Source organism: Anopheles coustani, chromosome 2 (genome assembly GCF_943734705.1).
Source record: "Anopheles coustani chromosome 2, idAnoCousDA_361_x.2, whole genome shotgun sequence".
NCBI classification, from domain to species: Eukaryota; Metazoa; Arthropoda; class Insecta; order Diptera; family Culicidae; genus Anopheles; species Anopheles coustani.
The window spans coordinates 86,045,524-86,061,573 of NC_071289.1; the positions used below are offsets into that span (position 1 = coordinate 86,045,524).

Below are 16,050 nucleotides of genomic sequence, written 5' to 3' on the forward strand. Positions count from 1 at the left end.
AGGGAGGGCGAGTTTTGTTGCTGTTCAAATGACCTTTCCCCCAACCGGTGGCCATCGGTCCGGTGTTCTATTTTTTTTTTACTCTCTCGTTCATTTTCATCATACCGTAGTGCTCCCGCGGGCACCATAAAACATAATTCCGCAATGTATCATAAATCGTTTATCTGCGTGCGTTGCTGTGGCACCGTTTTGTGGGTCAAGGATGATGGAAACGTTTACTTGTTTTTCGCGAACGCGATGCCATTTGATCTCCTTTTTCGACGATGTTTTTGGGTGGCAAGGGGCTGAGAATGCGATAATTTGTACCCATCTGCCCTGGCTACGTCTTGAAGAAATTTCGCTTCGTATGGAAAAGCAATTGGAGTTTTGTTTTGGAGCTGGAGCACAAAAATGTCAGTCCTGAAAAATTGGCCAAGTGTTTTCGTCTGGCTGATATCTAAATTGACCAACTTGTGGAGATAAATAATTAAAATGATCGTCTGGCATAGGTTTCCTATAGGTTTTGTATCCTCTTGACATTCATTTGAATCCTCAGCAATTTCAATCAATTTGTTTTGATATTGTTAATTGAAAAAAGAAATTATAAATGTTTGACCTCATACTTTTCCTTATGTGGGCCACTCGATTTTCCTTCGAAAATTAGCTACATATTTTACTTTGGACATCTGTTTGCGTTGGGCCAGCAATAAATCAGAACTCTCTCTTTCTTTCTGTAATAAATAATCGATACACGCGGTGTGTGGCGTTTCATGACGATCACGGTATCGCGCCACACTCCAAGCCTGGGAAATGCCAGTCACGACATTTGACCACCACTTCGTTCCCGGATGCCGGTGCCCTCTGCGCGACTCTTGATTGTTGCGGGGCTGCTCTTTTCGGGGTGAGAGTGGGAAAGCTCGATGCTTAAATTTGCATTCAAATACGTCCGCGTGCGAAAGAGATCGGAACGGTGGCCAGCACTACTGGGGGATGCACACATTACACATTCTGCGGATTTTCGACCATCCGTGCAGCGACGTTATTGCGGCACCGGTGGCGACAGGGCGAATGGTGCATAACCACAGAGCTGAGCCTGTAAGGCACTGCACGAGGCACCCAGCAACTGTTTTGGGCTACCGGGTGATTTGCCAGCCTAAGTTGTTCAGGTAGTAGCTGTTGGCTCATCCGGGTATGCCACTAGCTGGCGTGCCAAGTGTAATGGCGTTCTACTATTATTTTTCCACCGCTTCCCTCGGGCTGATGGATCCGTTCCCAACCAATCGATGTCGCTAAACCTGCCCCCAGTGGAGTAGCGAGCTTCCCGGTTGTACCTTTTCGTGACTGTGGTTTACCTGAGGACTCTAACAAACCACTCGTGCCTGCAATGAGCAACCGCAGTTTAAGCTTCCCAAACTTCCAGTGTACTGTTCTTCTTTTTGTCTCTCCTTGAAATGTTTTTCCCTGAAACGGAATGTTTAGTTGACCAAAGTGTGTGTCACAATTGCCTTGGAGGAGGAGGAAATGTTGGGGTTTTCGTGATGGTTTCATGATAGCGAGTGAATGTTACGACTTTGATTATTGTTTAACATTTTATTACCAACGACTAAAAGATTTATTCATATTCGACAGTAAATCGGTATATTTTGTTGAACTCATTTAACTTGTTCATCATACTGTTAGTTGTCCTATAATGTTTATGAAATTAGAACGAAAAGCGTCGTAGCTTAAGTTTTGCCTGATCGCAAAGAAGTTCAGAAAAAAAGCAGCCGATTAGTTTGTAATAAACGAGTGTGGAATTTTAATAATCCCAACTTTATTTAAACCATTTCTAAACATATCTGGAGAGAACTGGGGGACGTTTGCAAGGTGAACAAATTTCCAAAATGGCTGGTTTTATATTATTCATAGATTCACGTTCTTTTATAGTTCCTCCATCCTGATCGTTGTTTATTGCTTCCTCATTTTCATAATGCAACCAGGGATTTCCCATTTTTTAATGCATCTGTCACATCGAACACGTACATTTCATTTGTAATCTTTTGCTGCTGCTCAAGAAGATACTTTAAAAGAGAAATGTACCGGACTATGATTTTGTACCGCATTGAAAAGGAGGAAAAGCAGTCACATTGTCCGGACGTCGAGATGTTATGTTTCGCTCGTGCAAAGTTAATCACCTCTGCTGATCGTAGCAAAAACCACAGCTTTCCAGTGTTGATGGAACTTAGCCCAAGTGTTTACTTTGCACCGTACGTCCTTTCGGTCGCTTTTAAGCTTTGCCCGGCAAAGCTACTATTCCCTGTGGGCGTCCGAGCATCACCGGTGGGCGTGTCATACGGACTGGGAGAAAAAAAAAACAAGGATGCAGTGACAGATTGCGAGCACCATCATGTCGCTGGCCATGGGTTTAGTTTGTTTGTTTATCCTTCATGTCGGGGGAAAGCATAGCTATGCCGGGACGGTCTAGAATTGCGTTGGCCAGAATCAACAAGCGGCTCATTGCTCCCATCACCCCCCAAGCCGCGAATTCCAATCACTCGAGGACTCCTCTTTTGATGGACGGTAAAGTTTTCATTTATTCTCGTTAGCTGAGCGCAAAACCCAGCGAAACAGCCGTGTGGGAGTTACTGAAAAGCATGTTAAAATAGGCCTGTTATTTGTTTTCTGCTGTCAGTTCGCAAAGCATTTTTCGAGAATATTTTTTCGACATAACCTTAATAAAAAAGAATTTTGGTCTACATTTGCTACACATTCATCTGAACAAAAGGACTCTATACGGAACCGCTACAGGCCTCAGGCAGGGAGATTCTGGTACACAGTATATAAGAGGCACGGACACCTTAACCTAAGCATGGCCATTGAATATCTTCTTCTAGGTGAGCAAACAGAAGCGCGCCTGAACGATCGAACGTTCCAAATGTTTGGCAATTGGCATGATTGTACGAACTCCTCCGTGGCATAGAAATCCACCAACGACTCGAACCCCGGAACAGTGTGAGCAGCAGAACCCTCTCGCAACGGTGATCAGCAACTGCGAAAACACCAGTACATTCTCAACTCAGTGCCTAACAACAACGGACAACAGCAAGAGAAACCCGTTCAATTTTCCACAACGCGCACACAGCGACTCGAAGCGTCCGGTGGACGTTGTTCTGCGTGTCGCAGATAAGACTTGTAACGCTTTAAAGGAACTGCTGCAGAAACAATCGTGTCCTTCCTTCTTCGCCTCCGCCGTAGACTGTACTCGCTTGAAACAAGGACAAACCTAGAGCTACCTGCAATTTGAACTTGAGGCATACTGAAAAAGGCCTAGAAGAAATTAAAAAAAAAACCGAGGTATATATTTTTATTCCACCTGCGCGACTATAAAGCTGATATTCTTTAACTTCAGACGACAGAGAGAAGCGACACCCGTCGGGAACTGGAGACGCTGAAAAGGTGGCCAGTGGAAAAACAAAAATCTGTCCTAGATCACACCAGACCAGTGTGTCAAGCAACTCCTTCATTACCTCATCGCACACCGAGACAGCGGATAAAGTTATTTTATAATCAGGAGCATATGTGGCGGTCCATTTAACGGCTTGGTGGATGAGATTATATATACTTCAGCACAAAAACGGATGCGTCTGCAGGTGAATGAAAAGAAAATAGCACAACACAACCATTGAAGAGACGGATTGAAGCGACCGTGAGGAATTCTGCATCTGCAAAAGCAAACCGCTTCCGAACCGGGAGCGAGTGGAGACCATCCGACCATACCGTCTCGTTTGTTAGCAATTCGGTTAGCAATTCCGTCCGTCCGTGCGGTTGATTGGCGTGGTCGGAAGTGGTCGCGCGCGAATCGCGGCTTGTGTTGGTACCACACTCTGCTCATCATTGGCGTGTTGGCGGTGCACTTAGGTACTAGGCAGGCGTCCACCGGACACAGACACACACGCGGAGTGTGGTGTTAAATTTAGAACCTTCCCGTCGGTGCCCGGCAACGGTCGACAACCTGTGCACGAGGAACATCCAAACGGCGTGGTGGCCATGCAGCGATTCGTCTATCTCTCACGACCACAAAAGACGCAAGTGGTGGTGGTGGTAGTAGTGGTGGTGGAATGATGCTAGTGGACAAACGGCACTAGCGAAACCATTCTCCCCAGAGAAAAGGTGCAAGCAGATTGCTTCGGACAAAAATCACGCCCCTGGCAGATGGGCAGCAGCTCAGTGCTCGTACTCAACAAAGCTCTGAAGGTCGACACTTGGGCCACGAGTAGCGCCAGGTGTCTTTGCAACCTGCTCACCCGTCGCGAACCCTGAAGAAATCCTTCTTCGCGGTACTAGGAGACACTTTAATTTCCGTTTCCACGAAAGCCGAACCGGAAGAGCGGGTGTGTACGGATTGGAAGATTGAGCACGCTTTTCTCCCCGGTTAAATGAGCCCCATTCGGTGCCATTATTGTTATCACTGTTATTGTTGTTGTTGTTGTTGTTATAGTGGGGGTAGTGGTGCTTGTGGAGGACGCCAGCGGCGCACCGGCAGAAGTTCGCTAGCCTGGATGCAGCATCGGCAGCGCAAGGCAACACCACTCGCCGGAAGCAGGGAGCAATTGGCGACCGATACTCGTCGCGATAGCTGGTAGGAGGAGGTTCTTCTCCTAGAAGAAGAAGAAGAAGATACAACTGAACGGTGGTGGTCAGGACGCAAACGGGAACGGAATAGTACAAGTGATGGAGCATTCTTCGAAGTGCCCGGCCGAAACCGTCGGTGGTGGTGTTGGTGGTGGCGCTGATGTCATGCGGAAGACCTTCCAGCCAGAAGGTGGAGATGGGGGTGTTGCAGTTCACCAGCGCAACCACGGTCAGTTGCGGCCAGCCGTCGAGAATGCATGTGATGCGGAAGTCTGTGATAGAAGTAACCTGGTTACCACCCTGGATGATGTTGGAGTTGGAGCATTGCGGGCCCTGGGGGTCGGTGGAAGTTTAACTTCCGGCGTTGGTGACCCACATGATGTGGGCTTGGTGGAGGACAACTGCACCGATACGGATGATCAGAATAGTAATTATCTAAGCATTAGCAACAGTCGCAGCAGTAGCTGCTTCGATCTGCCCGGGGAGACATTACCCATGATCGCGGGGACGAGGCTGGACGAGGATGGTCCGGTGCATGAAAGCAGCCGAGTAACGTTGGTCCACGAAAGGTACGGCACGGGGCGGCCAGCAGCACCGGTGGCCAACACAATCGATCTGGAACGACAGCAAGCGAGTGGATCGAGTAAAGGATCACCGGTTGCTTGCGTTGTCCCGCGCAATGACGACGACGATGACGACAACGTTGAGGAGGACGACGAAGATTCCTCCATGCTGACACACTCGGCTGCCACGACGGCGACCATCTCCTCCAACAAATCCCGCCTGAACGTGACCAGCGAGCTGGTGCAGCCAACAGTGAACCAAACGCCGGGCATTGCGGAAACGACGGCAATGAGTGTTAACATCGTCGATAATCCGGCGACGGTGGAAGATATGGCCGGTGGCAGCAGTGATGGCCCTGGCCGACCGGCGGTCAACGGCCTAGGTGGCAACCCACACGCACGCGTCACGGCGACACCCTCGAACATGAGTAATTGTAGTGGCCTACCGACCGTCACCGTGGTCCAGCTGAAGCAGAGCAAAAACATCATCTACTTCCTGCGATTGATCTTCAATCACTGTAAGGTTGGTAGCTGATTTCGGAACCTTCTTCAAAGTTCCTTTCCCCCCTGCTGTTGCATTGATTTGCTGCTTGCCGATGGGGAAGAGGTGTCTGCATTTGTGTTTATAATTTGGCTGCTACTTTCTTTATCGTGTCACACAAATTTATTTTGAACTGACATTTTTGCCATTTTATTTCATAACTCTAGAACGGTTCAATATTTTTTCATGTTTTCCGGCGTTTCAATTTTAGATTGAGAGTACCTTTAGTATACAATAGGTTAAGAAACGAAAAATTGATATGCGCCATTAATATAAGTTCGGATTTTGAGTGCAAATGCCGAACTAATGCTTGTTCGAATTAGCCATTTAACATTTAAAACAAGACAAAAGAACATCTTGTAAAACTTTCTTTAGGATGAATGTAGAAACGGGAGAATCAAATCCTACGTTTTAAATAACATAATGGCAATATACAATGGTTAAACAGTGCTTGGAGTCAAATTCTAGACCTGGGATTGAATGCTCCTTATAGTAGATAGAAACAACGTGTCAAACATCGATTGCAAGTTTGACACTTCACTGAAAACAACGTGTTGAACATCATCGATTGCAAATTAATGTTTTGCGGTTGATTTGCGCCACCTGGTGAACGTGAACATGGCTGCGAACATGACATGATTGTAGATACATACAGCGTCAATCGTTTTACGCTACTAATTTCCATTCATTAACTTATTGATATGGCGGTTTTCGTAAGAGAACTTTTTTTGGCACTTTCTTCCCCAGCACATCCCTGGGTTTGCATGATACGATAGTATATGCCACTTGCATTATTAATTAGTGTCCATAAATAAATTGTCTTGCGGGGAACGTCCGAGCTCCGGGAGCACTTAAATACTTAGCAGATAGAGACAGAGAGAGAGAGAGAGAGAGAGACAGAGGGAGTGTGCCCGGTCACTACGGTGGCAGGTACTCGTCCTAATTGGATTCGAATTTGGTTCCAATCATATGTCCATCCGACCGTTCGCTACGTTTATTGTTGATCGGATGAATTCTTGTGGGATTATTATATGAATGGAATCAATGGCTGCGATGTCGGCGGGACGGATGGATGTATATACCCGTCTTTTTTTCCTCTTGTATTACTTTAACTCGGATATCTAGTGCCCGGTAGACCGTGATCAACCTTTAATCGGAACCGTTCAATCGGTTAACTAAGCGGGACGGTCCATGGAGTTGATTGTTTAGAACTGGAAAATTGAATCGGAATATGATTGGTAGTGATTGAAATGAATTGAGAAAATTAAATTGCATTGTCTCTACTGACAGCAAATTGATCATCTTTTCAGTACCATTCTCGGAAAAAGACACTTCCAGGTGGTGTGCCGTGGAAATTCCACCCGAAATCCAGTGGCGTGGATATTTAAATTTGTTTCTGGGCTGCTGTCTTCTGCACGAGCGCTCGCCAAAACCTTCTGCCTTCGTCATCATTGTGCTATTGTTTTTAATTTTCAATTCGATATATTTGTTTTACTCCGTTAAACTTCCGTTTTTGACAAGACTTTTTGTTTTCCTCCCATTCGCAGAGCTCCGGAATCGGTGAACCGAGCGTTTATCATGCCTTAGTAGTCATATTTTTGGAATTCTTCGCCTGGGGGCTATTGACGATGCCCGTCATAAATGTAAGTATAAATCTTCGACGAACTTTGTGTGTGGTTTTTGCGGTTTCCACGAAGTGGTAAAAAAGCAGGATGTAACATAAGGGATGTTTCCGAAGATGTCGTCATTCCTGTACGTTGTTATGCAATGGGATGTAAAGCGGCATCTAACGTAAAACTAGACCGCAGTACCATAACGTAACATCCGTGTCTCATACTGTGAAAACACTTACCGGCTTCTGCAAATTGTATTAGTGGTAACTTTTTTTTTGCTTCCAAAAATAAACTTGTTACATAATGATTTTTGTACAAATAACAAGCAAAGCGTAAGGAAACCGAAAGATATGATACTGTTGTGTGACCGAAGTTAGAATGTTTCTGATAGCAGCTTTTTTTTCGCCACCTTCGTAGGTCCTCAATCAGACCTTCCCGGATCATACCTTCCTAATGAACGGGCTGGTGATGGGTATCAAGGGTATACTGTCATTCCTGAGCGCTCCACTAATCGGGGCCCTTTCCGACGTGTGGGGCCGGAAGTTCTTCTTGCTAATTACGGTATTCTTTACTTGCGCCCCCATACCGCTGATGTCGATTAACTCCTGGTAAGTGTCTATGCTCCATCGTTTTCGCTAATTGCGCTAACCTACTAACCTTTTGCCTTCCGTGCGCTTCCCTCTGCAGGTGGTTCTTTGCCATGATCTCAATCAGCGGCGTGTTTGCGGTCACATTTTCCGTCGTGTTTGCGTACGTGGCCGATGTCACCACGGTGGAGGATCGATCCCGGGCGTACGGTCTGGTATCGGCTACCTTTGCTGCCAGCTTGGTATGTACCGTGGGCGGGTTTTGGGGTGGAAATTTATTCAATGGAAAGTAATCTAATAATGCTTCCTTCTCCGCAGGTCATTTCTCCCGCCCTCGGCGCCTACCTGAACGACAAATACTCGGAGCCGCTCATTGTCGCCCTCGCGACGGCGATCGCTGTGTTGGACGTATTTTTCATCCTGGTTGCGGTGCCGGAGAGTTTACCGGAGAAGGTGCGTCCCAGCTCGTGGGGTGCTCCGATCAGCTGGGAACAGGCAGATCCATTTGCGGTACGGTTTATATCTTGCAATACATAACTTTACCCACGGTCTTACTTTATCTTCGCCATCCTGCTTCCTATCACCTTGCAGGCGCTTCGTAAGGTTGGTCTGGATCAAACGATTCTGATGCAGTGTGTCACGGTGCTGCTCTCTTATCTGCCGGAGGCTGGACAATATTCTTGCATTTTCGTCTATCTGAAATTGAAGATGCACTTCAGCTCGATCGACGTGTCGATCTTCATTGCCGTCGTTGGTATACTAAGTATACTGGCGCAGGTCATCCTAGGCGATCTAATGAAGTAAGTTGTTAGTGACCTGTGTGCCACGATCGATAGACGTTTTACTAATGAGTTCTTTTTCTGGATATTCATCGTAATTGATCCAACTTAGGGCACTTGGTGCAAAGCGTACAATAATAATAGGATTACTGTTCGAAATGTTGCAACTGCTGTGGTACGGTTTCGGCAGTCAAACATGGTTAGTAACCGGCATTTCCCGCAACCTACTGTGACCACACTCACACTGACTGTACTGTATTACTTTCGTTTTCCGCAGGATGATGTGGGCGGCAGGAATTCTGGCCTCACTAGCGTCAATTACGTACCCTGCAATCAGCGCTTTCGTGTCGATACATTCCAACCCGGACCAACAGGGTAAGTGTAACGTTGTTTCAACGTTGAAGCCAAAGCTAACTTCCGCCTGTTTCGACTTCCAGGGGTGGTCCAGGGTATGGTGACCGGAATGCGTGGTTTGTGTAATGGTCTCGGACCGGCCATGTTCGGCGTCATATTCTACGTGTTTCACGTCGATCTGAACGACGAGCACGCGGGAGGCGGTGCGGCGGCGGGTCTGAACGGAGCCGGTGGTCTCGGTGGCGTCGCCAGTGGCAGTGCCAACGGTATTTTCGATGGATCCGACGCCAAGTTCGTGCGGAACGAAACGTTACTCGGAGGCGTCCATCATCACATCGAGGATGAGTACTCGCAGCTCATGCCGGGTCCACCTTTCGTGTTCGGGGCGCTGATGGTCATCTGTGCCATTGCCGTGGCGGCATTCATCCCGGAGGCACCGAGCGACAACATACGGCGGCCATCGGGTGAGAGGAAAAGTAGTTATTCCCAACTTTTTTTTTCTTCTTTTATTGTTTCATTGTTTTCCCTTATGTCTCGGTGTGTTTGTCGTTCAATTCAATTAATGTGCTGTTGAATTTTAACTAACCATAATAACAGCTACCAATGACAAAACCTCATGCTATGTGCAGGGTATGTGATTGCGTGACCAACTGTGTCGCCTAATTGCACTTTCACTAACCCACTAACAGATCGGTATCGGTTCGTCCTGGGTACAGGGGTTGTTTTTTTTTTGTTCGATTAGGGAGAAATAACTGTAAGAAAAAAGAAATCAATTCACTCTACACACTAACCACTTCTGTTAAAGGATATACGTGTGCATTTACATGTGTTGTCCAATGTTGAAATTGAGGAAATGGTTATATTATGCCGGTATTATTTGTACCAAGAGGTGTACACCTTCTGGAAGGCCTTTTGTTTTGTGCTGTTAGTTTTGTTATTATCAATGCTTCTTTTTCTACCCTGTTTTCCAGAAAGCGGCTATCGGAGCCAAGACAGATTGACCGTTCTTATTGGAGACTGATTAGTGCGATGGTTGATGCGAAAAAAGGTCGGCGTAGTGCTACCACGAGCTCTTCGCAAAACCGACCGCATCGTCACAGCTGAGGAAGGGCCAGAAGAAACAGTGCATACTAGCGCTCTCGTTCCATTATCTCCCACGACACCGTTGCACCTTTCCATCTCTGAAAGGCCGTTCCAATTCTAATTGCTCACTACTGCTGTTGTCCCATTGTCCTATTACTAAATCGAATGCGGTTCCGTTTACCCTATTATCCACGGGCTCCACGGGAGGAGAGTGGTTTTGAATAACTTTTTAACACACATATTTTTCTACCACCAAAAAAAAAAAAACAAACCTTTTACGATCGTAAACCAACCAAAATTCGCGTTTTCTTCCCCTCAGTACCAGAGGGCATGTTCATCCCAGCCGAGGCTGTAGTGGTCGAAAGTAATTATATTATTGTTAATTTACTACTTTTCCTACTCTATTCTTCTATTCCTGTAACTGTCGCATTGCTAGAGCACTATATCCGTTTGTAGTAGTGCTACCAGAAGCTGTTCACGGGGAAATATTCATTTTTCATCCTAACGTACACTCATTTTCCAGTTTTTCTTTCTTTCTTTGGCCTCTTACTGACTAGACAAACACATCTTTGATTTGTTTTCAACTAGTGCATTTGTTTCAATAAATGCATAGAATAGTTCCGCCATTTCACATTTTTGCGCAAAAGAGTATCGTTGCATTATTCATAGGGTATTTGTTTAGCACACTTTCTTCTATTGCTGCGTTGCACGCAGTTGCAGACATGAAAGCTTATGATTTTCTTGTTCCCCCGATGTGTGATATGTGTAAAAGAACTATTTTTAGCGGCAATGCAAACAAAAACACTCTTCAAATCCATCCGGATAAAGCTATGCGCTGCTAGTTTCAACCTTCTATATACACATTTGTCTGCATCACTTAAGCAAACTTTTCCTTAAAATCGTAATGGAATAGATCAAGCTGTGTATTTGCCAACCTTTCGTTTCCTCTTGTAGATACCCCTACTTGTAGACAACCTCTCTTCTACAAATCCTACAAACCACGATCTAACGTTCGTTCGCTTTGTTACGTTACTCTTTCTTGTGCAGGACTTTCGCTGGATGTCGACTATGAGTACGAGCGGGGACGCAAAGTAGCGGGCCCACTGTCGCCACTGATGCACCAGGACTCCGCTCAGCTATAGTTTTGTCACTGGCCAGTCGACCAGCAACCGGAACGACGTGAGCTGTCCCAGGATGGCGTTACGTCCGTCCTAAGCGTCGTTAACTATTTCGGCTAGTGTGTACAATCTAGTTTTAAGCGATATTGTGTAGCAGCAGCAGGAACAGGTAATTCATGAGACGCGTAACCCAAGGCAAAGGGGAAGGATCGTTGAGTGCAGTGGCATTGAAGAGGAAGGATTAGTATTGAAACGAAAAGTAGCGGAGGAGGTGCGCGGTAGACGTTGTATTTAGTTTGTTTATTTTATTGTCATGCCTAATTGAATTGTCTAACTGAAGGCGGTTTAAGATACAAAAACAGGTACCATTCGAAAAACTGCCACCAGTCATCTACCATCGCAGGAGTGGTGGTTTAGTGTTCTTTTATAAAATTCAGCTTCAGCCACTTTATGGTGCGGAAGAGTTGTAAATCTTCTTTGAAAACTTATTCTTTATGACATGCAATTTAAGCTGTTCTTGTTACGAAAGCCGAGGGAAGGAAAGTGTTGTTAATTTTGCCCTTTTCCCATGTTAGTTTTTCTTTGGAATGGAAAGCTTTAATGTTACTATCCGAGAACTCTGTTTGCGGTTCAGATGATGGAACACGCACTAAACTAAAAAGTGTTGTTGTTGTGGCACAACGAAACGAAAAACGAAACGTGTGAGAGTATATCTAGCCATTTGCCAGCCTCGATCGACGTCAATCGTTTATTCTTTATTTTCTTTTAGTCTAGTCAAACGACGGACCTTCTCACACTCAAACACACTTAATCAACAAACTGATCGTGCTGGTACGAACAGATATAGTATTCCCATCGCTATCGCTAGCTCCTCATGGTCTGCTGGAGTGGAGTTGGTTGGACGGTGACTTTATATTTTAGTGGAGGCGCACGACGCGGGAGAAAAGGCGAACGAACGGGATGTGTTAAGTGGAAAACGCCGGCCAATGGAGGAAATAAATTGTTTGCGAAGTATTTTTGTCCGTGGTCCACTTTTGGTCTACGACAGGATAACCGAGTGATAGTAGGATTAGATAAACCGTTCAAAGAGCATGGCAAATGAAAGTAATTGAGCAGCTAGGCAGAAGGGGTATGAAATTACTGATCGGACAACGGTGACTCGTGGGTCGTTAGTGTCTTGCCCTCTGGACAACAATAAAGAAACACAGGCTCTACCATTAGATTTTCGCTGCTGCTTATAGAATAAACCGTATATCGTGTAAATTATGTTTAAATAGAAAGTTTAAAAATGTGTGAGCGATCGTTTGACTTTGATTCGATTTTAGTGTTTTACCATGGTGTGTGGTGATGGTAAGCAACATCAAGGTTCGAAGGAAGTAAGACGATTTTTTCCGAAATGAAATGAATTTGCATTTCTCTCGGTAGTTTTTTGTTGTAGTAATGCTCCTCCAATCTTACCTTTGCACGTGCTAAAAAGTGGACGTAAGTCGTTGGTACGAACGAATCGTTTTTCATTACTAATATGAACCATGATTGGAAGTACACATACTCTTTAGTAGACATTTTCCTGTGTAAGATTTTCTTAATGTTTAGTCGGCAAACGAAGGCAATGTTCAATAGAATCTAGGTTCCCTTTAAGACACACAAAGCCGATCCACGAAGAATGATAATGAAACTAAACTAACATACGGTATACTGTTCTTGAAGCGCAAGCGTAACGAGGTATCTTTTCAAAATCATCCGTTTCCTAACTCTGTCTTACTGTATAAAGTTGTACATGTACAAGAAGGGTAGAAACGCTAAATGATCCAGATGAAAACGAGAGCAAAACAAATGAAAAAAACGCATGCACACAAGCTAACTGACTGCAAGACAGAGAGAAAATAAACAAAAGCAGAGCGTAAATCATATAATTACTAAGCGAAACACTGTTAGTCCAAAGATTATAAATTAACTTGAACTATTAGTGCTAAAAATTAAAATGAAAGTAACAATAACAGCAACAATTGAATCACATGTAGATGCAAACGTGCAAACTAGGGTGTGAGAAACCGAGTTGTGACAAATTTTCACAAATTTGACACCAACTACGGTGGGATGTAGGGTGCGACAGCAAGAGCGAACAATAAAACCATCTATCCAGTAATGCAAATTGACTTAAAATGTCCGGGCTTTGGTAGTTTGTTGCGTTTTTTGCCCACTAGATTTCTCTGTTTGTAAAATATAAAGATGAGTCACTGGAGCATATTTGCATGGTCTCGAACTACTTAGAAAAAAAAATGAGAGTAAAAGAGAGGAAGAGCGAGTGGGAGATGAAAAGAAAGAGAGAGAGATATAGATGGTTTCCCTCGGGATGTGAAGGAGATTAATCTATAGTGAATAAGGCAAGTAGGCGGTTGCTATAACAAACCCAACTACACAGCATTTTGCACGTTACACGTGGTTCATAGAACACGTGGTAACCTTCCTTGCGTGAAGGGACGAAGTAATTTTGTGAAGCAAAACCAGCAATCAAAAACTATACTACTGTTGTTAGCCGTTTTCCTGCGCTATCCATGCCGCTAGCTCTCCGGTAGGTCTTTGTGGCCGGACGGACTTAAGGACGGAAAATCGCAGAAGGAAAAGACAGACAGCCCAGTTGTTCCCTTCCCTAGCTGTCCATACGCTCTAGCACACAATATCAACGAGAACTGAAGTGTTAGCAGTGTGCGCACTTCTTTTGTAATGTTTAAATTTACTCGTACGGCTCCAAGCGTAAAGTGTAATTGGTTTTTCCTTTGAAAACGTTCGTGTTCATCCACCATCGTTCGCGGTCAGATAATAAACTATACTTGCCCATATTTAGCGTCCTAGAAAGGAGACGAAGGTAGGGAGATAGACCTCTGGGAGGAGCAGATTTAATGAACAGAATTATATATACACACTCACACACTTAGAAAAACAACCGAGTCAATGCGTCAAATATCTCTATCTTTCTCTCTCTCTCTCTGTCTCTCTTCTCTAGTTTAGAAAAAAAGGAAGTGAGGAAGAGAGAGACAGAAAGTGTGCGATATTAAGTATTTAGAACAACCCAGTTCAATGAATTTGTACATCGTAAGTCAACAAAAAAGGTGAATACAAAAAAACTAAAGTTAATACAAAACAAAGCAACAAAAGAAAAGGTAATACACACAAAACAAATACATACACAAACCACAATAGGAGGAGGAGGAAGAGGAAGTGTAAGTCAAAGAGTAAGAAATTTAAAGATAAACATTCGGGTAGAAAGAAAAGAAGCTGGTCGTCCTTGAGGTGATGAAAACCACGGCGGTTCGCTGTGGTGTGAATTTACTTTTAAGAGTGTATGAGAAACGCGTGCGTGTGTGCAAGAGATCGAGAAAAAAGGGCCAGTGTTGAGGCAGGCAAGGCGGGAAGGTAGAGCGATAAGTAGTGCAGAGGATTTCGCTCTTCTCACATGAGGGAGGGGGTGAAATGAAATAGACGAGGTAAACGAAACAGAGCGTACCGTAACGTTGTTGTTGAGGAAGTAGGAAAACGAATGAATGCAGGTGGAAACAAATAAATATTGATAAAATAATTTGAAAAAAAAGTTTACGAAGTTAGTTGAGATGTCATGAAAGAAAGCGACAGGAAAGGAGTCAAATATAACGAAAGTACTCAATTTGTTTAATTTCTTGTACACGTTCTAGGATGGGCAGTTTATTTACGGCAACAGGGTCACGTCGGAGTTCTCCGCAATGAAGTCAAGGAAGGAAGTGGTACGTGCGAACACGGACGGCCAGTTCAGCTCGCAGCCGAGAGCCAGACCGAACGACACCACACCGAGCTGGACGGTGGTTCCGTCGCGCTGGATGGTCAGCGGGCCACCGGAGTCACCCTGGCAGGCACCACGGCCGGCGTCTCCCGAGAGGCAAATGTTCTCCGGCTGTACCACACCCGGGAAGCGCAGCGAGCAGGCCAGGTTGGTCTGGATCGGATTGTTGACGTAACGCAGCACGGTCGACGCCTCCGGCACGCTGTCAGCGAAGCGTCCGAAGCCGGACACGGTACCGATCAGTCCGGCAAAGTCGTTACCGACGTCGCTCAGGCGGGGCAGAGTAACGGGCTGAATGCGGGGGCTGAACGTGACGGGCGAGACGACGCGCACGGTGGCAATGTCGTACCGGATGAGGGCGGGGTTCCAGTTCGGGTGCAGCCGGATACCGGACTGCTCGAAAGCGATGCGCACCTGGGACGGTTCGTTCGCGTTGGTGCGATCCTCGGCGCCGTAGATGACGAGACCGCCGATGGTACCGGTGTCGACGCAGTGGGCCGCGGTGAGGATGTAGTTGGCGGACAGGACGGAACCACCGCACAGACCGGCACCACCAGTGGCCTGGTTGCTCAGCAGCGCAATCTGGTACGGGAACTGGCCGGGCGCGGCAATGTATCCGTTGACGATGCGAGAGTTGCCGCGGGCGCTTTCGGGCAGGCTGCGCACCTCGGACAGGTACTGCCTGAGGATATCCTTGGGCAGGCGGCGCCAGTACTGGGGCATGCGGGACATCGGACGCACCTTCGACCAGTCGATCTCGTCGGTGGCCAGGACGGCACACGCGAGCGCCAGGAGCGCCAACACGGAGAACTTCATCTTGTTTCTTTCACCACACACGCACCGGGTTTTCTTAATCGAAACGGAATGTGCCGTTGGCCGCGAGCCGGTTGCATTTATAGCTGCTACCGGGTTCCAGACACTGTACACAGACGAGTCTCTGTCGTTTAGATTCGACGGTTACATATAATCATCACCTATCGCCTTCTTTTATTAGCTACCACCATATAA

General features: G+C 45.9%; 2 protein-coding genes across 7 annotated transcripts in view; one reads left to right on the plus strand and one right to left on the minus strand.

Moving 5' to 3' along the window:
* The window catches only part of LOC131267201 (hippocampus abundant transcript 1 protein-like), a 32,876-nt gene extending 18,071 nt beyond the window's left edge, over positions 1-14,805 (plus strand). Inside the window, exons 1-11 of one of the 6 annotated variants that reach the window (XM_058270003.1) lie at positions 5,568-5,676; positions 7,242-7,337; positions 7,725-7,915; positions 7,995-8,136; positions 8,213-8,404; positions 8,486-8,694; positions 8,786-8,872; positions 8,951-9,048; positions 9,111-9,503; positions 9,999-10,059; positions 11,158-14,805. In XM_058270003.1, coding sequence (XP_058125986.1) covers positions 5,578-5,676; positions 7,242-7,337; positions 7,725-7,915; positions 7,995-8,136; positions 8,213-8,404; positions 8,486-8,694; positions 8,786-8,872; positions 8,951-9,048; positions 9,111-9,503; positions 9,999-10,048 — 1,557 coding nt within the window. In that variant the 5' untranslated portion in view covers positions 5,568-5,577 and the 3' untranslated portion in view covers positions 10,049-10,059; positions 11,158-14,805. Of the gene's footprint in view, positions 1-5,567; positions 5,677-7,241; positions 7,338-7,724; positions 7,916-7,994; positions 8,137-8,212; positions 8,405-8,485; positions 8,695-8,785; positions 8,873-8,950; positions 9,049-9,110; positions 9,504-9,998; positions 10,382-11,157 lie in introns of those variants that run through there. The other 5 variants (XM_058270005.1, XM_058270007.1, XM_058270002.1 and 2 more) reach the window with 5 other exon arrangements.
* A 126-nt stretch (positions 14,806-14,931) lies between these two features.
* LOC131262939 (brachyurin-like) lies at positions 14,932-15,858 on the minus strand. The gene has a single exon (XM_058265044.1). It carries the CDS (start codon positions 15,856-15,858, stop codon positions 14,932-14,934), a length of 927 nt encoding a protein of 308 aa, XP_058121027.1.
* Between the last annotated feature and the right edge of the window lie 192 nt (positions 15,859-16,050).